Genomic DNA, 22,985 nt, shown 5'->3' with positions numbered 1-22,985 from the left:
AAGGTAGAGGTAAAAAGGTTGTTACGTTGCTCACTTGTACTTCCCAAGCGCTTAGTACAGTGCTCTGCAGACAGTAAGCGCTCAATAAATACGATTGAAATACAATTGAATAATCGCTCCATTTCATTCCAGAAAAAGGTGGAGGTAAGAAGAAGGCTGTCAGGTTGCCGACTTGTACTTCCCAAGCGCTTAGTACAGTGCTCTGCAGACAGTAAGCACTCAATAAATACGATTGAATAATCACTCCATTTCATTTCAGAAGAAGGTAGAGGTAAAAAGGCTGTCACGTTGCCGACTTGTACTTCCCAAGAGCTTAGTACAGTGCTCTGCAGACAGTAAGCGCTCAATAAATACGATTGAAATACAATTGAATAATCGCTCGATTTCGTTCCAGAAGAAGGTGGAGGTATAAAGGCTGTCAGGTTGCCAACTTGTACTTCCCAAGTGCTTAGTACAGTTCTCTGCAGACAGTAAGCGCTCAATAAATATGATTGAATAATCGCTCGATTTCATTCCAGAAGAAGGTGGAGGTAAAAAGGCTGTCAGGTTGCCGACTTGTACTTCCCAAGCGCTTAGTACAGTGCTCTGCACACAGTAAGCACTCAATAAATACGATTGAATAATCACTCCATTTCATTTCAGAAGAAAGTAGAGGTAAAAAGGCTGTCACGTTGCCAACTTGTACTTCCCAAGCGCTTAGTACAGTGCTCTGCAGACAGTAAGCGCTCAATAAATACGATTGAAATAGAATTGAATAATCGCTCGATTTCGTTCCAGAAGAAGGTGGAGGTAAAAAGGCTGTCAGGTTGCCGACTTGTACTTCCCAAGCGCTTAGTACAGTGCTCTGCAGACAGTAAGCACTCAGTAAATACGATTGAATAATCACTCCATTTCATTTCAGAAGAAGGTAGAGGTAAAAAGGTTGTTACGTTGCTCACTTGTACTTCCCAAGCGCTTAGTACAGTGCTCTGCAGACAGTAAGCGCTCAATAAATACAATTGAAATACGATTGAATAATCGCTCCATTTCATTCCAGAAGAAGGTGGAGGTAAAAAGGCTGTCAGGTTGCCGACTTGTACTTCCCAAGCGCTTAGTACAGTGCTCTGCACACAGTAAGTGCTCAATACGATTGAATAATCGCTCGATTCCGTTCTAGAAGGTGGAGGTAAAAAGGCTGTCAGGTGTGAGGAGATGTAGGCCGTGTTTTGAAATAGTAGTATAACTTATAATAATGATGGCGTTTATTAAGCACTTACTGTGTGCAAGGCACTGTTCTAAGTGCTGGGGAGGTTACAAGGTGATCAGGTTGTCCCACGGGGGGCTCACAATCTTAATCCCCATTTTACAGATGATGTAACTGAGGCCCAGAGAAGTGAAGTGACTTGCCCCAAATCACACAGCTGACAGTTGGCGGAGCCGGGATTTGAACCCATGACCTCTGACTCCAAAGCCCGGGCTCTTTCCACTAAGCCACAATGCTTCTCAGAAATAATAAAAAAAGAGAATGAATGGGGAGTATTCATATTGGAAATAGAAACCCATTTTTTCCCCGAGGAAAACATTTTCGGAAAACTTGATTTAATCCTATTTCAGTGCATTTCAGTTTGTTCAAATTCCCTTCCCTTCCCCACAGCCCCTGTATATATGGTTGTACATATTTATTACTCTATTTATTTATTTATGTTACTTGTACATATCTATTCTATTTATTTTATTTTGTTAGTATGTTTGGTTTTGTTCTCCGTCTCCCCCTTTTAGACTGTGAGCCCACTGTTGGGTAGGCGCTGTCTCTATATGTTGCCAACTTGGACTTCCCAAGCGCTTAGTACAGTGCTCTGCACACAGTAAGCGCTCAATAAATACGATTGATTGATTGATTGATTCAAATGTAAATGGAAGTGGCTTCGTAGACCAGGTATTTTAGGCTCTCAAAATTCCATGCAGAAAATAAAGTCAAGGAAAACAAAGTTAACCGCACATCTCAATGATTCCCCAGATCTTTTGTTTTTGTTTGTTTTGAATTCAGGTGTATTTGCAGATAATTGGAGATGAAAAGTGGTAAACAGGTCTTCGATGGCCTTTTCCTTTCCAAACAAAAGGTTCGGGGTAATGATGGGTGGAGGGTGGTATTTGCGTTGAATCAAGTGAAGCATGTGATGGTAATTTTAAAAAGCTTGGAAAGCTTTGGCAAAGTACCTTGTTAAACATTTCTAAAGGAAATGCACTTGAATTATTATTCCAGTACTTTAGGTCAGGCCTTTAAATATCCTTTAAAGGTCCTTTTAGGTCAGGCCTTTAAATTTAGGTATTAAAGATCTGGATAACTTACAAGTAGATCAGGCTTATTGAAATCTATTAGAAGGTTTGGGGATAATAATAATAATAATTATGGCATTTATTAAGCGCTTACTATGTCCAGAGCACTGTTCTAAGTGCTGGGGGGGATACAAGGTGATCAAGTTGTCCCACATGGGGCTCACAGTCTTTATCCCCATTTTACAGATGAGGTAACTGAGGCCCAGAGAAGTCAAGTGACTTGCCCAAGGTCACACAGCAGACACATGGCAGAGCCCGGATTCGAACCCATGACCTCTGACTCCAAAGCCCGGTTTAGTGGGTAGGTTTAGTGGCACTTCTAGACTGTGAGCCCGTTGTTGGGTAGGGACCGGCTCTATATGTTACCGATTGTACTTCCCAAGCGCTTAGTACAGTGCTCTGCACACACAAAGCTCTCAATAAATATGATTGCCTGAATGGAAAGGGACTAGGAAAGAAGGATTTCAGTGGCTTATCCTTTATTTCCCCACTGTTTGTTATGCTAATTTCCTGTTTGGTCCTAGTGCTCTTCTTCAGCTGGCTTTGGAGTCAGAGGTCATGGGTTCGAATCCCGGCCCCGCCACATGTCTGCTGTGTGACCTTGGGCAAGTCACTTCACTTCTGAGCCTCAGTTACCTCTTCTGTAAAATGGGGATGAAGACTGTGAGCCCCACGTGGGACAACCTGATCACCTTGTATTCCCCCAGTGCTTAGAACAGTGCTTTGCACATAGTAAGTGCTTAACAAATGCCATTATTATTATTATTTATTATTAAACTGCACTCTGGGATGAAAGTTTAGAAGAAAGCTCAGAATTTTAGCAGTTAGCTTTTCACTTCCTTCACTGCCAGCAGATTTCCCTACCCTGACTAGGTACCAATTTGTGCTAATTTTCTATTTGTGCTAATTTTCTATTTTACTCATTTTCAGTTTGCAAACTCCGTGTTTTTGGATTACTTTAACTTGCAAGGCAAGAAAGAATACTGGAATAGTGTCGTGCGGCCAACAGTGGAAGAGGGATGGTTGGGCCTGTCCATTTGCCCTTATGTATTTTTAGATGAATAACCTTAGCTATACTGTTCAGAATCCTGGTAGAAATAAGGGACAATTAGATAATTCCAGCAGCTTTCTGTGGAGGATAAGGATAGCTGTGAATAAGTGAAATCCTTTGATGGTTTCTTTTTCCCCCCACCCCGGACAGATCTTACTAAAGCAACTTCCAAACAGCAAAATTGACGGATTTGAATTTCACATACATTTCCTCATCCTTGCTTATCTGTGGAAGGATGAATTCTTCATTACTCAAAACCCTGAGTAATTAATTACATTTACACATTGATTTTTTTAAGTCAAAAACATGCTAATACCTCAAATGTCCAGAATGTCATATTTTCTTTAAGAAAGCATTTTAGAGAAATTAAAATACTTGGCTATGCATGGAAAACTAAACAGATCTAGGGTCTGTATTTCTGAAAGTTCACTTTAAGCTGAGGATAATTCTTTACCAATTTGAAGTGACTGGCGCTTTGGTACATCTCTTCGTATGAGCACATCTATAAAATAATTGGGGTATTTAAGGGCTTACCGTGTGCAGAACACTGTACTAACCACTAGGATAGGTACAGGATCATCAGTAAGTGCAAATGAATCAGTATTGTAGAGAACGTATTTTAATTTAAAATAAAATGGTCATAAATTAAAGGGATTCATTAGGAAGAAAGGCATGAGGGAATGGGGTCTGTAGCACAGGTGGATGGAGTAGCACTTGAGGGAGGAGATATCAATAAGGGTGGAGAAATAGGAGAGGGCAGAGGTCAGAGAAGCAGCCTGGCTCAGTGGAAAGAGCCTGGGCTTAGGAGTCAGAGGTCATGGGTTCTAATCATGGCTCCACCACTTGTCAGCTGTGTGACTTTGGGCAAGTCACTTAACTTCTCTGTGCCTGTTACCTCATCTGTCAAATGGGGATTAAGACTGTGAGCCCCAAGTGGGACAACCTGATCAACCTGTATCCCCCCAGTGCTTAGAACAGTGCTTCAGAGATAGTAAGCTCTTAACAAATACCATCATTATTATTAAAGCATTATTATTAAAACAAACTCGAAGTGGACAAAGTTGGCCCGATATTAAATTTCCACCAGCAGGGCTCTGCAGCTTGAGCACAAGAGCGCAGTTCTGTCTACTCTGTCTGTTCTGTAACCTTGGGCAAACCAATGATCTGTGCCTGATCCAGTTTTTAATACCCATTCTCCTTCCCCTTTAGGAGGGGATTGTGTTTGGTCTGCTTATATTGTTTACCGTGAAGCTTAGTATGTTGTTTGGCAAATACTAAGTGTTTAAAAACTGTTGCTATTGTTATTATTACTATTGCATCTCCTTCCTTAACCCTGATTCTTTTTACACCAGTTTACATTGCAGGATTATTTTGGTGGGTAGCCAGATGCCTAAAAACTCCATTGTATATTCCCAAGTGCTTAGTACAGGGCTCTGCACACAGTTAGCTCTCAGTAAATGCCATTGATTGATATTGGGTTCACTACACAGTTCTTTTTTGGGGAGAAAAAGGCTTCACTGCTGTAGCAATCACTTTTGAACAATGAGCTCAATGATGACTTGTGACTATCCTCACGATATTTCCTCAGGAGGTGCATTTCATGGCCTGAGGCCCACACTAAACACCAACCCTTAGTCACTGAAACATCTTATAAACTCTAGTCATTAACACGCTTTGCAAACTCCAAAGGCTTGCATTTTAATATCAATCGTATTTATTGAGTGCTCACTGTGTGCAAGGCACTGTACTAAGTGCTTGGGAGGGTACAATATAGCAGTAGACACTTTCCCTGCCCACAAGGAGCTTACAATCTAGAGGGAACAGTAGGAATAAACCACTCACTCTTGTTCTGATTGAACTCTCTTTTTATTACCTATATCCAGGTCCTTTTCGTACTTTTCTCAATCATTGGCATTTATTGCGCACTTACCACGTGCAGAGCACTGTACTAATTGCTTGTGAGAGTATAATATGGGGTTGGTAAACACATTTCCTGCCTACAAGGACTTCACAGTATAGAGAGACAGACATTAAAATAAATGAATTATGGATATGTACATAAGTACTGTGGGGTGAATATCAAATTCTCAAAATGCACCCTTAGATCCTGCATTAGCCGTGCCCTGAAGTCGGTAGCAGGGCTCAACAAATGTTGGCTTAAGGAGCCAGTTAAAACGCCCCACTTGTCAGATGCCATAATTTTTATTTTACTAATGTGTCTAACATGTAAAGATCAAAGGACACTTTATTGGTGATAAGGAGACTAATACATCTGTTGAGTCCTAATTATCTGTCTTCTAAATTTTAACTTTTACACCTCTTTACAGTTGGGCAGAATGAGCCTGAAAATATGGTCGATAAAGAAGACTCGGATAAACTTGTGCCATCCCCGTCGGCAGCTGCTGGCGATGACGTGGAAGATAAGGGGGAGGAGGAGAGCGCCAGTGAAGTAATTGAACAGCTTCCCTCCCCAGAAGACAATAGTGAAGAGGCGGAACAAGCAAGTGAACCTCAATCAAATGATGTCGGATTTAAAAAGGTGTTTAAGTTTGTTGGCTTTAAATTTACAGTGAAAAAGGATAAGACCGAAAAATCTGACCCTGTCCAACTACTCACCGTCAAAAAAGATGACGCCGGAGATCACGATGAAACGAAATTAGAAGAAGGTAAAGAAGAGGCGAAAGAGGATGAATTGACTCAGACCACAGAGATACCTGAGGAACCAGATAAGACCGAGCAGGGCAAAGGAGAAAGTCCCCCTGATGCAGACTACTCTGGTGAGCCACTGGAGGAGAGCAAGGATTCAACCGAAGAGAAAAAAGATAAGGAAGGCGGCAAGACTCCTGAGTCACCAACAAACCCACTGGCCAGTGAAACCGCTTCACCGTTCAAAAAATTCTTCACCCAAGGTTGGGCCGGTTGGAGAAAAAAGACCAGTTTTAGAAAGCCTAAGGAAGACGAGCCGGAAGTTTCTGAAAAGAAAAAGGAGCAAGAGCCAGAAAAGACCGACGTCGTCGGAACCGAGGTCGAAGAACATGGGCCGAAAGGAGATGCCCCCGAAAAATTACCCACTTCCAAACAGCTGCCTGATCAGGAGACCCCTGAAGGCAAAGGGGCCATTGAGGATGTAAAGGGTATAGCCCCCGAAGAGCCGGCGAAAGAATTGGAGACGGTCCCTGACGTGAAAACAGAACTATCCCTCGAAGGGAAGACCGCTCCCTTGGCCACAGAGATATTTGACGAAAAGCTAGAGACCGTGGCGGAGGTTCACGTCCATACCGTTGAGGAGAAAATAGATCAGAAAGTTGAGGTGGTAGAGCTCGATGGTTCTCTGCCCCTCGATCAGTCCCCCGAAGCCGCTGCGGAGCAGCAGAAAATGGACTCCGTGGAGGAGTTGTCGAAGGCCAAAGAAGTGTATTCCTCAGAAGGTGACCATGACAAACACACTGAAATCAGCCCTGAGGAGAGTGCTTCATGTAGACCTCCTGAAGGTATTACAAATGAGGCCGAAATACTCTCCTCACAAGAAAGAATCAAATTGCAAGGCAGTCCTCTAAAGAAACTTTTCATTGGTACCGGCTTGAAGAAGCTTTCTGGGAAGAAACAAAAAGGAAAGCGAGGTGGAGGAGGAGATGAAGAAACAAAGCCGGAGGAATCGGGAGAACCCGCGCAGGCTTCAGCCGATTCCCCAGAAAGTCCGGAGGAACAGAAGGGGGAGAGCTCTGCCTCTTCTCCTGAAGAATCGAACGAGCTGACTTTAGTGGAGAAAGGCTCAACGGAGGCTCCGCAGGATGGGGAAGTCGAAGAAGGAGCTGTATCTGATGGAGAGAGAAAAAGGGAAGGCGTTACTCCCTGGGCATCTTTTAAAAAGATGGTGACCCCAAAGAAACGGGTCAGAAGACCTTCTGAAAGCGACAAAGAAGACGAAGTAGATAAGGCGAAGAGTGCCACCATGTCTTCCACCGAGAGCGCGGCCTCGGAAGCTCAAGAAGAAACGAAAGGAAACGGGGAAGAGCCAAAGACAGAAGAGCCAAAGCGAAAGGTCGACACGTCAGTATCGTGGGAAGCCTTAATCTGCGTAGGATCGTCTAAAAAAAGAGCCAGGAAATCGTCATCTTCGGATGAAGAGGGAGGGCAGAAGCCTGGTGGAGACGGCCAGAAGACAGTCGAAGAACCCGTAAAAAGCAAAGAAGCGGGAGCAGAAGTAACCCTTGCCAATTCCCAAGAAAATGATCACGGTCCAGGAAGTTCCTCCCCAGAACAAGCTGGAAGCCCATCGGAAGGGGAAGGGGTTTCCACCTGGGAATCCTTTAAAAGATTAGTCACTCCCAGAAAAAAGTCAAAATCCAAAATGGAAGAGAAGACCGAAGAGTCTGCCACCGTTTCTGGCCCAGAGCACTCAGACGTCGAAGCCGGGAAAGATGAATCTTGGGTTTCCATCAAAAAGTTCATCCCTGGTCGGAGGAAGAAAAAGTCAGATGGGAAACAAGAGCACGCACCCGTTGAAGAGATGGCAGAGGGGAATGAAGAGGACTCGGACGTCCCTGCCGTAGTACCTCTAGCTGAGTATGACGCGGCCGAACGGGAGAAGATCGAAGCTCACGGGCAAGCCGCAGGTGACGAGGCGGTACAGAGAAGTTCGGTAGAGGATGGAGCGGAAACCGTAGCTCCTGGCCGGAACGATGAGGATCCACAGGAACTTATCGAGGGGTTGGTTCACGCGGTAACCGTGACGGTGGTAGAGGGTGAACGGGCAGTAACCAGCATTGAAGAAAGGTCCCCATCTTGGATATCTGCTTCTGTGACCGGGCCCGTCGAGCCAGTGGCGGAAGGTGAACGAAAGCAACGGGCTGAGGAGATACTCGAAGAGGAAGCGGTTGCGGAAGAAACGTCGGTCGTCATCAGAACCTTGACCCAGGCGAAAGACACTAGCGACGACACCATTGTTAGCGACCTGGAGTTCACTTCGGAAGCCGTCACGGCCCCGGATGAAGCCACCGAAGCGTCTTGTGTGGAGGAAGCGATGGAAGCGTCCTGTGCGGAGGAGACCACCGAAATGGTTTCTGCAGTTTCCCGGTTAACGGAATCCCCTGATACGACAGAGGAGGCCACCCCTGTGCAGGAGGTGGAAGGTAACACACCGGATTTAGAAGATCTGAACAGAAGAACACAGGAGGTGCTTCAGGCGGTTGCAGAAAAAGTGAAGGAAACGGAAACAGCGCAGGTTCCCGACGGTACCGAGGCCGAAGGCGCTGTGCAGGCGGCCGGATCCAAAGACCCGGAGGGAAAAGGTCCCTTGCAAGATAAGCCATTGATTGAACGGTCTTTGGTGGAAGCTGGAGAAAATGAAAAGAAAGCGACTGAGACGAGTCAGGAGATTAGTAGTGGGGCTAAAGAACTGCTTCTAAAGGCCGAAACGGAATATGTATCGGATGACAGGCAGGGCCAAGAACAAACAACTTCAGAGAGGATTGAAAAAGTGCCTGAAATTAAAGGGAGGGTGGAGGAGTCCACCTCTAGTGAAAATAAATTATATAGTGATGTTAAAGCAACTTCCCAACCTGGGATTCTAGCCGTAGTGGAGTCACAGGACATTTCAACAGGACGGTCCGCAGAAACATCTCCAGACGAAGCGACGGAAGAAAGTACCCCGGTAGCAGATTTTGAAGATCCAACTGTATTGCATCAAGAAAAGGTTAACGTGTCCCAAGAATTAGATGCAGTGGTAGACGCAGTCACTCACTTGGGGTCAGTGTTAACGGAAGCCCTGGTGCGGAGTGAAGTACTTCCAGAAGACTCTGGTTCCCAGCTTCCAGAAGAAAAGCTATCGGAAGAGCCTTCGTCAAGCGAAGCGCTAGGCTCTGTAAAGAAAGACACGCCGGCTGAAGCGATTCAGATTCCTTCGGGATATGAAACCATGCAACAGGCAGGTGGGCACGTTGAGGATGAAGACCTCAAAGCCGCCCCAGTTGAGGAAGATGTTCAAGCTTTTCCAGACCCAGCAATAATCAAGTCGGATGACGATCAACAAGGGGTACGTGAAGTTGAACCCGAGGAAGAAACCGGTCCCGAAGAGCCTAAAGTAGAACAGAACGTGGGCGATTCTGAAAACAAAGAACTGGAGAGCGATGTGAAATCTTACTCCACTCAAGTGCGGGAAGAGACTGTGGTGCAGGATGAGGCAGTGACCTCAGAAATTCTCAAAGTTGAGAGCCCTGAGGCTCAAAAAGCATCCTTGTCACGCACTGCTGCAGAAGTCGAGGAGAAGGTGGTAGCAGAAACAGCAAAGGTTTCAGGAACAGAAGCCGAAACTCTGGAGCCTGTAGACGTGAAATTCGCTCCTGAAGAAATGCCTTCTGAAACAGACCAAGACTTAATCACTCGTCAGTCAGAGCAGACTGCTGGAGTTGACCGGCAACCGTCAACGGAGCCCGCGTCTCCAACAACGGAACCCGTATCAGAAACTGTAACCGCACCAGCTAGTGCTGCTGTTGCAGAGGAATCGAAAAGCTCTGACCCAGAGCAAGGCTGTAGCCAGGAGTTGCACAAACTGAAGCCCGATGAGGCCGAGGACCAAACCGTCCTTCAAGAAACCAGTCAGGCGCCAGCACGAGTGGAAACTGGAAAGGATGAAAACCAGACTTTGGAATCTCAAAGTAGCAAAATTGTTCAAAATGTTATTCAGACGGCTGTTGAACAACTTGTGGACTCGGAAGAGCCGGGTGCCGAAACCTCTGAGTCGAGTTCCGAGAAGCCGGTACGGTTAACAGAAACTGAAAGCCAGGAGGCTGTGTCTACAGTGGAAACAGATGAAAAGGTACAGGCAGCTCCTCAGCTCCCCACAAAATGTGAAGTGAAGCCTGTTACAGTCGAAGAGGATTCGGTAGAAGAAAAAACGGCGGTAGAGCCAACCGTAGATTTACCCGTAACTTCTGATCTTTCCAAAGAAGACACCGTTCAGGCCTCAGGTGCTCAGAAATCTAGATTACCCGTAGAGGAGCAGCACTGTGAAGCAACTGTAGCCTTGCCTGAAGACGACAAAGCGGTAATTGGAACAGAACCACCTTTGAAAGATGACCATGACCTGTCAGGAGAAAGAACTGATAAACCCAAACTTGGACCCGAAGAAGAAAATAAAGGTGATTTGTCAGTTGGTCCCTCAGAGGACCAGACACCAGGCCCGGAGGAGGCAAATGTCTCGAAAGAAGTAGCTGAAAAATCCCCAGATGCAAATGGACCAAAACTAGAGGAGGAGGAAAACTTCCAGGGGGTGGAATCCCGAGAAGGACTAGTAGTTGAGCAGATGTACGTGGAAAGAAAGGAAGAGGTATGTAGTGAGTCGTTAGAAGATGTCAAAACACAGAAGCAGGAAGAGGCATCTAAGGATGACGGTGAATCTGGCGTCTGTCCACCAAAGTCAGCTTCTGAAGAATCCTGAGACAGTGTAAGTATCTTTTTAGCTACTTGGGCAAAAGCGCATCCTTTTTTTAAATCTCTGAACACAGGGCAGGGGAGACTGGGGGAGGGATAGAGAGGAGTAGTTAGTCTAAATCATGAAGTCTGTGCTGAAAGGCCAGGGGAAATAGTGGGGTTTCTGGAAGAGAAAGCTACTACAGCAGTTCCCATTGCTTCCTGATTCCTGGTTAGTTTCCACTTAAAGGACTCTGCCCTTTCCCCACTACTTCCTTCCCCCAGCCCTGATTAAGCTGCCCTCTCTGAAGGGCAAGTAGGGGCTAACGAGGATTTGAAAGGGTCTCATGAGCTCGGAAAAAGAGGAGAAAAAGATTTGGGGAGGTGGGGGAGGATAGGAATCAATAATGGCTCCCCCTTCTCCTCCCTTGTACGTGGCTTTAGGAAGACTGTAGTATGTAGCTCGTTTCCTCATATGATTAATAATAATGCCTCCTGGCACTGGATCACTTTCTGAGGAAAAATACTACTTCCTTCCCCCAGGCCTGATTTAAGCTGCCCTCTCTGAAGGGCGAGTATCCGTAGGGGCTAACGAGGATTTGAAAGGGTGTCATGAGCTCGGGAAAAGAGGAGAAAAAGATTTGGGGAGGTGGGGGAGGATAGGAATCAATAATGGCTCCCCCTTCTCCTCCCTTGTACGTGGCTTTAGGAAGACTGTAGTATGTAGCTCGTTTCCTCATATGATTAATAATAATGCCTCCTGGCACTGGATCAGTTTCTGAGGAAAAATAATCATTCATATATTAAAAATAGTATGTTTGATTTCCACAGTGTTTTTATTCTGCTGGCCTTTATGAAAATTTTGTTTGAAACTGGGATACTATTATGGATTTTTCGGATGCAACCAGTTTTAATTCACTTTTCCAGATACTCATCTTTTGGAACAGTACTGAAGTTCCCAGCAGTAGTTCATCACTTTCATTCATTTATTATCCCTCTACAGCTAAAGTACATTATGTACGTTGCATGACCAGAATGTGAAGAAGGCAAGAGAAGAAAATGAAGATTGCTAATTACACTGCAGATCAATCTTTCCGACCTGCGAGAGGAAGAGGAAGGCTACCACCATCCGTACCATTCCTGGAGAAGCTACTGACAATCCTGAGGTAGCATCAGGAGCTTCAGTCACCATTTTTTTTAATTCTTGGATGTTCACACTTCCTCTCTTCAAAACCTCCCCGTATTTTTGCTTAATAAAATAATACATGACGTTTTTGATTTATTGACCTAACTTGTTACCCTGGAAAGGAAGTTGGCAACACCCAGTTTCTGAGATTCCAGAATTCTGTTTTTTACATCCTTCCAAAACTGGAGTGTAATTCTTTTATGTATTTATATGTATATCTTAAATAAACTTAGTTCTGTTTTATTGTATATTTTTCTCAACTTTATGTTTAAAGAAATATGCAGCGGGTGGTTGATCACTCTTAGTTACAAAGTACATGAAATATCAAGTGCACATGACCAAAGTGAAGCGCTGTAAAGTCTTGGCCCAAAATAACTAACTTATGGAAACTAAGGTTGTTCCTTCCATAAAAACATTCCTGGTCAAAAGGTACAATTCCTATTAACCTACTGATGAATATGTGAGCAATGAAATTATAGCCCTGAGGAGCATTGGTTTTCTTGCCATTCAGTGGAGAGCTAGAAATAATTTCATTTAAGCAATTTTTTTTTGGAAAAGCCAGAAGCTGGGAGTCGCTCTATTTGTAAACTTCATGTCTTAACTCATCCCCATTTATTTTGGCATGACTCTTTTAACACATAAGTGTACTTGTCTCAGACAATTCTGAATTGTATTTGATGTTACCAAGAAAAGCTTGACTGTTCGTAATTCTTAGATTTTTACAGCTCCTGGACCAACAACATACATTAACAGCATGAAATGACATGTCTTTTGATAGATACCGGATTGTATCTTCATATCTGTGCTCACTTTTTTTAAGGATAGTGTTTCATTATGTTCACCTACATTTGGCCAACTGTGTTGTCACAAACGACTTAAATAAACTACTTGCTTACCCTTAGGTTTGTTGGTTTTATTAAGAGCTAGGAAATTCGGGACAGACAAAAATTACCTTTATGGATATGGACGAATGAATGGAAAGACTGGGTAAGCTTGAAAACGGCAACTTTCTCCAATGCCACATGAGCTTTTTGGCGGTGTCAAAGGGGGTTACCGTGCCGCTTTAAAAGGCGATTTTTACAGAAAATGAATGAAACTGCATTCCAACCGTATTCAAGATAAGTAAAATATTTCTCAAAAGGCTGAATACATTCCAGAAAGGGGGCAATTCCTTTTTGCCCCCACCCTGCCACTCCCCCTCCCCAAAGTACAGACAGAAGTGAACTGAATTGTTAAATATTGGTGAGATTCTACCATCTACTGGTGATTTTTGAAAGCTGTTCATCCCTTTTGGGCTAAAAGTACATAATTCAGACTTTCTGATTGGACTGGAAAGTAAATGCTTATTTACCTAGGAACTTATTTTTTACAGTATCCTTCTTTAAAAGATGCCCAGGGCCAAGAATGGCCTAGGAGAATTTTCTGAACTTGTATTTGAGATTCCAGTGATGGCTGTGTCAGTGGGCAAGAATGGCCTTCAGAGGATCCTTAAAAAAAAAAATCAAATTACAAATGTTCAAAATATCTGCCATAATGTTCATGTATTAAAAATGCTGTTTCTCTGCACCTAGAATTGATCTCGGAGAATGTATTTTCTAAATGTCACTCTCTAGCATAACTGCAGTATTCCAGAGTTTAAGTGCTCAGACTGCAGGTCAGTTAGACCCATGTACTTATATTTGCTGGAAAGTCTGTCTCTCTCCCCACGCGGACGTTACTACATGTCACTGTACTACTGTCAATTTTACTTCTAAACTGGAAGTTCTTTTCCATTAGTGTTGCAAGCGCACGTGGCTATTATGGAAAATTTGCAGTGTAACTACAGAATATCTGACTTGAGGCCCTTAGTTATGAATTTGGCCTTTGAGATGTTTGCTTTCATCATTCTCAAACATTTTACCATCGACATTAACTCACGTAGCCCCAAAGCTAGCAGTGGGCTACCTGTGGCTGCTGTGTTAATTTTACTGGCCCACAAACTTCTCGTACTTTGTCCTCTTCCCCAATATATATGCCCCTGGCTGCTACTATTTTTATAATGGGGCCAGGCTGGACGCATCATGCATTTAACAGGCAAAACACCATGCCTTTCTCAAATAGAGCTACTTAAGCGTATACATTATTCAAACTTAGCAGAATACTGTGTTTTATTTTGACTCCAAATTCCCATCTTCACCCACTGTCTTTTTCCTGGCCATTCCCCCCCTCCCACCCCCATCTCTTTAGCTTCGGGCACCGTATCCTGATTCATGCCAAAAATCGCAATTGGTTTTACAGAGGTTAGGGTGGCTTGCATTGTCTGTGTTTTTAAGCCAATGCCTCGATGTGTCCTTGGTTGCATTTGTACAAACTGTATGTTTCATATTTGTTCAGCCATATTCTAGCTGCAGCAGGTACAACGGACATGGCACGGACTGTGTACTGATGGAGATTCATAGTTTTGAAGCAGCTGTTAATTTGTAAAGTAAATTTGGATTTAGAACTCTGCTATAGCAACTGTAAATTGTTTGGAAAAAATTGGGGGAGCAAGTGCCTAAATCTTGCTTGTTTTTGATATAATTGCGGGGCCTTGTATAGTTAGAAGCAATGCAGCCAATTGTAAACTCTTAACATTTCTTGTAACTGAGGACTATGAGATGTTGCCCCCAGAGATTATTTTATTAATGGTGCCAGTGATTTGTCTCTATACAAGCACTCTTTTGCAATATACTGCTTTGATCTCTGTGGAACCACAAATATATTCAGTTGAGGGCTTGGAACTTTAGCTTGCATTTTGAGCTTCAAGCTTTGCAGATTCCTCCGGTCCAAAGCATTGTTACAAGATATTTGGTTCCTCATTCTGTTTTTAAGGTAGATTTGCATTATCTAAATAAAATTCAACTCAAATACAATCCAATGGGTTCTCTTTTTGTAGTTGCACCTTAATCAGTTTTGAATGCTTTTCTCAGAATCCCACAGTGTTTAACTTGCCCCAGAACATTAAAAGGGCTTATGAACACAGATATTTGCCTGTTGAGATAATTGACCTATGATGTCAAGGGAAAAATATTTACCATTTTACCACTGAACATACTATACTACTGATGTTCTCAGTTTTGCAAACGATAAGGCTGAAGTACCTGAATATCGTTTTTGGCCTAAAATAGGGAAAAGCTAGGGGGAAGGAACTATTGGGGAGGCTCCAGGGATTGTTTATGGATGGAAAGAATACTTACTGCTAAAAGACATGTGGTTAAAAAAACCACAATGTAATGAGGTTATGTCCTTCCATGAGTTTTTTATACGTACAATGTTTTAAGCACTTACTATGTGCCAAGCATTCTACTAAGCACTAGTGCATATGGAAAATAATCAGGTGGGGCATAGTGTAAATAGGATTTAATCCTCATTTCATAGATGAGAAAACTGAAGTACAGAATAAGCAATCAATCCTACTTATTGAGAGCTCACTGTGTGCAGAACACTGTAAGAGAGTTTAGGAGAATACAAGGGATTAATATCATCCCCCTGAAACCTGTGAAAAACAAGGTGTAATTCAGCACTCCCTAGGGGCCCCAAAGAAGACAAATGGTGGAGCGCAGGATTAGAACCCAGATCATGTGTCTCCCAAGGTCACACTTTTGACACTAGGCACCACTGCAGAAGCCCATATTTAAAAGATAATGGTTGACTGGGGCCCAGAATGCGACTAGAAAATATAATAATAAGGGTATTTAAGGTCTTTGTGCCATGCACTGTACTGTGTTGGGGTGGATACAATCAAATTGGGTTGGAAACAGTCTCTGTCCCGTGGGTGGCTCACAGTCTTGGTCCCCATTTTAGAGATGAGGTGACTGAGGAACAGAGAAGTTAAGGGACATACCCAAGGTCACCCAGTAGCAGAGCTGGGATTAGAACCCATGACCGCCTGAGTGCTATTCTCCACTGGCGTGACTTCATCATCATCATCAATCGTATTTATTGAGCGCTTACTGTGTGCAGAGCACTGTACTAAGCGCTTGGGAAGTACAAGTTGGCAACATATAGAGACAGTCCCTACCCAGCAGTGGGCTCACAGTCTAAAAGACTTCATACCCACCCATTGTCTGAATCGGCTCTCAGGCCTTTGGGCCCAATAGACTTTTTGCTTTATTGGAAGACTTAGAAGCAAACTCACTCTCTAGCAATATTCCACGCAAGTATTTCACGATAAATCCGCAGAATCTGAGGCATGCCACTGGGTGGGAACAACAAAGATTTTAATCTTAAACCTACGACACAGGGTGTCTTTATGCTTCCTCCAATTCATATATGGTTCACTCAAAGTTGAAATATTAAATCCTTTAATTGGTAAGTGGAGGGGTTAAATGATTTCTTGGAGGAAAGGTAGCTTTTCCTAACCAGTTCTAAACTCCACGAGTCATCAACTCCATCTAGGCCATGTAAAAGTACTAAGAACTTTTAATCAGTGGATCCATGTGAAATTGCCTGTGCAGGCAAAGCGCAGATGAGAACACAATAGTAACCGAATTCAAAAGCGTCTGTTGTCCCTTGTTACAGGGGGAAAATTAAAAATGCAAGTATGTAATTTGTGATTCAGAAATTAAATCACCTTTCTGCTATTGACATTTTGCCGCATTCTGTAGATTATATTTTGGTATTTATAAGAAACCTATCTGACGTTTTGGTTCGTGCGGTTTTCATAAGAATTTTAGTTCTCTTCATAACCCAGTTGAGTGCTTCTAAAATGATGAAGCCAGAATTTAATCAGAGTTGTTACCTCTGTGCATGAGAAATTAGAAACATCTGTCTTTTCTGGGAGCTGGCATTTGGGGGTCCCTAGGGAGTGCTGGATTACACCTTATTTTACAGGCTTCAGGGGGACAATATTAACCCCTTGTACTCTCCTGAGCTCTCAGTTACAGTGCTCTGCACACGGTGAGCTCTCAATAAATAGGATTGATTGCTTAAGTTGCTTTTACAGGCTCTAAATCCAGGCTGATTCCCTAAACTAGCAATTCTGCTGAATAGGGAGCAATACCCTGGAGCTCTTCTGGCAGTCCTAATGGGGGAATTCCTGACTTTCTCTGGTTGGGCCTGCCTGATTTCTAGCCCCTCTGACCAGGCCCATCTTTCTCTGAACCTTCTCTTCCAGGTGGAGCCGGAATATAGTTGGTTTGATTCTCTCTGCTAGTGCAGCAGTAAGGAAAGCACAGGAGAAAATCTCCAAATCCCAATTTTTCGCCAGGGCTGATAAGCATTAGGACCTTCAGCTGCCTTGAGTTTCCTTCCCTCTGATTACACACAGATGGAGACAAGTAGTGAAATGGCCAAAAGACCGAGGAGAACAAGAGGGAGATTTGGATCACCCACAAACGGATGAGCAGCATTTTAGCCTTCTCCCCACCGAACTTTACAAGATCCATTTGGCTAATTTAGGTTTCAAAACTTCTCCTTTCCCTGTTACCAACAGAAGTGCTAACAAGCAATAAAATGATCAAAAAGACAGGCAAGGTTAAAGAGAATGGGGACCTGGTAACTCACAGACTGGCTAACTAGTTCCTGAATAATAGAACTGACTTGCAATAAAGTAGATTTAGAAAACAAAGGAGAGCAACCAAGTACCACAAAGGAAATTCAAGCACCAGCAGACCTTCACATTTCCAGGTATGTGATATTTTTAGGAAAAATTAAAGTGTTGGGGGAATACCTTGCATTTTCCACTTAATAATTTAGCCAAAATTTACACTTGAAATAGCAAGAGTCCGCTTTTCATGGTTAAATGCTTTATGGGGTTTTTTTCCCCCAGTGATGGTTCCCAGCAAGAAAATTAGGAATAATACATTTCCTTAGGTGTTCATTAGGAGATTTCCTTGAATCCATTTGATGGCATTTAGGAGAACTGCAAATTTTATAAGAGTGTTTTGTTCAATTGGTAAAGGGAAAAGTGATACACAGAAGCCTGAGTTTTGTGTAGAAACCTTGCCTGGGGCTGGGTGGTAAAAACAAATGCTTTTAGGGGTGGATGAAACAACCAGAATCTAGTACACTTTTGACTTACCCTTTTTACTACATTGTGGAAGTCCCTCCATCTTCTGGAATTCAATCCTGTAGGGTTGTTTAGACCATGGAAATGCAAGTTTTTAGTACTTTTAAAGCCCTCATTCATTGAACTGATATTACAGATATTACAGTTCCTTTTTAAAATCAATAAGTCACATGTTCTAAGGGGTCAAATGCCTCAATTTCAAATACCATTTCCTACTATTTGGAAAGCAGCATGGCCTAGTGGAAAGAGGGAATCAGAGAACCTGGGTTCTAATACCAACTTCCACCCCTTGTCTTCTATGTGACCCTGGGCAAGTCATTTCACTTCTGAGCTTCAGTTTCCTCATCTGTAAAATAAGAATTCAGTACTTCCACTTCCTACTTATATTCTGAACCATGTGGGACCTGATGATCCTGTGATTAGCACAGTGGCTGACACATCAATCAATCAATCGGATTTATTGAGCACTTACTGTGTGCAGAGCACTGTACTAAGCGCTTGGGAAGTACAAGTTGGCAACATATAGAGACGGTCCCTACCCAACAGTGGACACATAGGCTGTGCTTAACAAATATCAGTTGTTATCATTATTTCCTGTAAAGAAATGCATTTTAAACTGTGTAAGCAATCATCTCCTTAACTTCTGAAGTAAGTTAGGTGGTGAAATTCACTCTTTATAAAGACAGTTCAAAAGGCATTGGCTTTTTTACTAAGTAAAATCCTTACTCGTGGGGGGTGATTCGTCCATATAATCACATCCATATCCACTGTGAAACTAAACCTGACTCGGAGATAAAGATACCACCTGGAATTTGTAAAACCCTTTTTTTTTTCCCAGAGCACTTTCTACTACACAATGATTGAAGTACTTGTTAAGTGCTTACTATGTGCCAGGCACTGGACAGTAATTTGTACTTCCCAAGCGCTTAGTACAGTGCTCTGCACATAGTAAGCGCTCAATAAATATGATTGAGGATGATGATGACCAAGTGCTGAGGTGGATACAAGCAAATCGGGTTGGACCCTCTAGGTCTCCAGGGGACTCCCCTTTTACAGATCAGGGAATGGAGGCACGGAGAAGTAAAATGACTCGCCCAAGGTCACCCAGCAGACAAGCGGCAGAGCCGGGACTACAGTCCCCCCAAGTGATGTTATGAGCACCGGCATGGAAATCTGTGTGATTCCCATCCCTTTGTTTTTGAGGTGACCACCACTTTCAGGCAAAGGAGAGCAGAATCCTGAAAGTGACCTCAGTCACCACCTTAGTGACCCGAGGTGAATTCCAGTTAGTATGAGAGCTGGTTTTCCCGTCATGATTGCAGAATTCCCATTTAATCTATAATGACCACCATGTCCCCAGGGTAATAAGGGCTTAGAACAGTGCTTTGCACATAGTAAGCCCTTAATAAATGCCATTATCATTAATAAGGGCCAGCTCCCATCCTTCCCAGTGGAATGAGATACGTTATAAAGAAATGTATCTTTTAGACTGTGAGCCCTTTGTTGGGTAGGGACCGTTTCTATTTGTTGCCAGCTTGTACTTCCCAAGCGCTTAGTACAGTGCTCCGCACACAGTAAGCGCTCAATAAATACGATTGGGATACGTTATAAAGAAATGTATCTATACACTCTTTAAGACTGCGAGCCCTTTGTTGGGTAGGGACCGTTTCTATTTGTTGCCAGCTTGTACTTCCCAAGCGCTTAGTACAGTGCTCCGCACACAGTAAGCGCTCAATAAATACGATTGGGATACGTTATAAGGAAATGTATCTATACACTCTTCTAGACTGTGAGCCCGCTGTTGGGTAGGGACCGTTTCTATTTGTTGCCAACTTGTACTTCCCAAGCGTTTAGTACAGTGCTCCGCACACAGGAAGCGCTCAATAAATACGATTGAATGAATTATAAACACTCCATTTTGTACCAGCTGGGAACAACTCGGCCCAGAGTTGTTTCTGGGTCACCCAAGACCTGAATCACCACCCTCTGACAGATCCCGGCGGCCTCCAAACCTCCTTCAGGTTGCGTGTCTTCTATGTGACTTTGGGCAAGTCAATTAATTTCTCTGTGGTTCAGTTATTTCATCTGTAAAATGGGGATTAAGGCTTGCGCCCCATGTGGGACGGGGACTGTGTCCAACCTGATTAGCTTGATTCTTCCTCGGGGCTTACCAATCAATCAATCAATCGTATTTATTGAGCGCTTACTATGTGCAGAGCACTGTACTAAGCGCTTGGGAAGTACAAATTGGCATCACATAGAGACAGTCCCTACCCAACAGTGGGCTCACAGTCTTACCACCGTCCTGGGTTGTTTTTTTTCTGAATCTGAGGCATATCTCTTCCAAGAGGTCCAGCCCTCATTTTCCTCTACTCCCACACCCTTCTGCATCACCTCGGTACTAGGATTTGCACACTTAATTCAACACCCCTCAATCCCATAGCGTCATCGTCATCATCGATCGTATTTATTGAGCGCTTACTATGTGCAGAGCACTGTACTAAGCGCTTGGGAAGTACAAATTGGCAACGTATAGAGACGGTCCCTACCCAACAGTGGGCTCACAGTCTAAAAGGGGGACAGAGAACAAAACCAAACATACTAACAAAATAAATAGAATAGATATGTACAATTAAAATAAATAAATAAATAAATGAATAGAGTAATAAATATGTACAAACATATATACATATACATATATGTATATATGTTTGTACATATTTATAACTCTATTTATTAGTAAGTTATATCTATATCTATATATGTATATATAGCATCATCATCATCATCAATCGTATTTATTGAGCGCTTACTATGTGCAGAGCACTGTACTAAGCGCTTGGGAAGTACAAATTGGCAACATATAGAGACAGTCCCTACCCAACAGTGGGCTCACAGTCTAAAAGGGGGAGACAGAGAACAAAACCAAACATACTAACAAAATAAAATAAATAGAATAGATATGTACAAGTAAAATAAATAAATAGATAAATAGAGTAATAAATATGTACAAACATATATACATATACATATATATATATTTGTACATATTTATTACTCTATTAGTAAGTTATATCTATATCTATATATATATGTATATATATCATCATCATCAATCATATTTATTGAGCGCTTACTATGTGCAGAGCACTGTACTAAGCGCTTGGGAAGTACAAATTGGCAACATATAGAGACAGTCCCTACCCAACAGTGGGCTCACAGTCTAAAAGGGGGGAGACAGAGAACAAAACCAAACATACTAACAAAATAAAATTAATAGAATAGATATGTACAAGTAAAATAAATAAATAAATAAATAGAGTAATAAATATGTACAAACATATATACATATACATGTATATGTATCACATGTACATGCCCAGAGTTTATTTATATTAATGTCTCTCTCCCCATCTAGACTATAAACTCGTGGGCAGGGATCATGTCTACTAATTGTTATATTGGGAATGTATATGTATATATGTTTGTACATATTTATCACTCTATTTATTAGTAAGTTATATCTATATCTATATATATGTATATACATATATATATATATACATATATATACTTATATGTATATAAGTGCTATATATATATATATAGCACTTATGTACATGCCCAGAGTTTATTTATATTAATGTCTCTCTCCCCATCTAGACTATAAACTCATGGGCAGGGATCATGTCTACTAATTGTTATATTGTACTCCGCCAAGTGCTTAGTACAGTGCTCTATAGATACAATTTTTTTTTTATTTCTCCTCCAAACTACTCTGCCAGCATTTATTGCCTTCAATGTCTTTCTTCAAAGAATCCCCCTATTTCAACCACCTTAAAAAGCTTTCTCAGTTTGGTTTCCATTTTGGCTATTTCAAGAACTATAATCGCTTGAGGTGAGGTTTTGCCTATGCCACAAATTGCAGCCTTGCAGTCACCAAGTATCAATAGTACTATTCCTAAAGGGTTGCCAACTTGGACTTCCCAAGCGCTTAGTACAGCGCTCTGCACACAGTAAGTGCTCAATAAATACGATTGAATGAATGAGGACTGTCTCTATATGTTGCCAGCTTGTACTTCCTGAGCGCTTAGTCCAGTGCTCTGCACACAGTAAGCGCTCGATAAATACCATTGAATTAATGAGGACCGTCTCTATGTGTCACCAACTTGTACTTCCCAAGCGCTTAGTACAGTGCTCTGCACACAGTAAGCGCTCAATAAATACGATTGAATGAATGAATGAATGAAAGTGCTCATTCATTCATTCAATTGTATTTATTGAGAGCTTACTGTATACATAGCACTGTACTAAGCGCTTAGCACTGCACTATGTGCCAAGCACTGAACTAAATACTCAGATGGATGCAAAATAGTCAGATTGGACATAATCTCTGTCCCATAGTGTGAGGGAGGAAGGGCAGGTATTTTATCTCTGTGTTACAAAGGAGGAAACGGAGGCACAGAGAAGTTAAGTGACTTGCCCCAGGTCACACAGCCAGTGGCATTGTCAGAATTAGAATCCAGGTCTGACTCCTTTTCCGGCATTCTATCCCCTAGGGCTCCTTTAGGATTTATTTGCCTCCGACCTTTTGCCAATCTTACTCTACTTAATAGACGTTTACCTATTCTTTTGGTCAGTTAAGGTTTCCCCGTGATTTAAGCCACTAGATGATCAGCTTCCAACTTTTTTTTTTATGGCATTTTATTAAGCGCTTACTATGTGCAAAGCACTGTTCTAAGCGCTGGGGAAATTACAAGGTGATCAGGCTGTCCCACGGGGGGCTCACAGTCTTAATCCCCATTTTACAGATGAGGTAACCGAGGCACAGAGAAGTTAAGTGACTTGCCCAATGTCACACAGCTGACAATTGGCAGAGCCGGGATTTGAACCCATGACCTCTGCCTCCAAAGCCCGGGCTCTTTCCACTGAGCCACGCCGCTTCACTTTTGGCTTCTGACATGCAACACAGATGCAACTGGAGGGAGAAGTTC

General features: G+C 42.7%; 1 protein-coding gene across 3 annotated transcripts in view; it reads left to right on the top strand.

Moving 5' to 3' along the window:
- Positions 1-14,854, top strand: part of AKAP12 (A-kinase anchoring protein 12) — a 141,370-nt gene extending 126,516 nt beyond the window's left edge. For all 3 annotated transcript variants that reach the window (XM_038741480.1, XM_038741488.1, XM_038741496.1), the window contains 2 exons: positions 5,695-10,811; positions 11,781-14,854. In XM_038741480.1, the coding sequence (XP_038597408.1) occupies positions 5,695-10,805 (5,111 nt within the window). In that variant the 3' untranslated portion in view covers positions 10,806-10,811; positions 11,781-14,854. The remainder of the gene's footprint in view (positions 1-5,694; positions 10,812-11,780) is intronic.
- The last annotated feature ends 8,131 nt before the right edge of the window (positions 14,855-22,985 follow it).

Source organism: Tachyglossus aculeatus, chromosome 2, assembly GCF_015852505.1.
Source record: "Tachyglossus aculeatus isolate mTacAcu1 chromosome 2, mTacAcu1.pri, whole genome shotgun sequence".
NCBI classification, from domain to species: Eukaryota; Metazoa; Chordata; class Mammalia; order Monotremata; family Tachyglossidae; genus Tachyglossus; species Tachyglossus aculeatus.
Note: the sequence above shows the minus strand (reverse complement) of the source record. Positions and strands in the feature narration are given on the sequence as shown.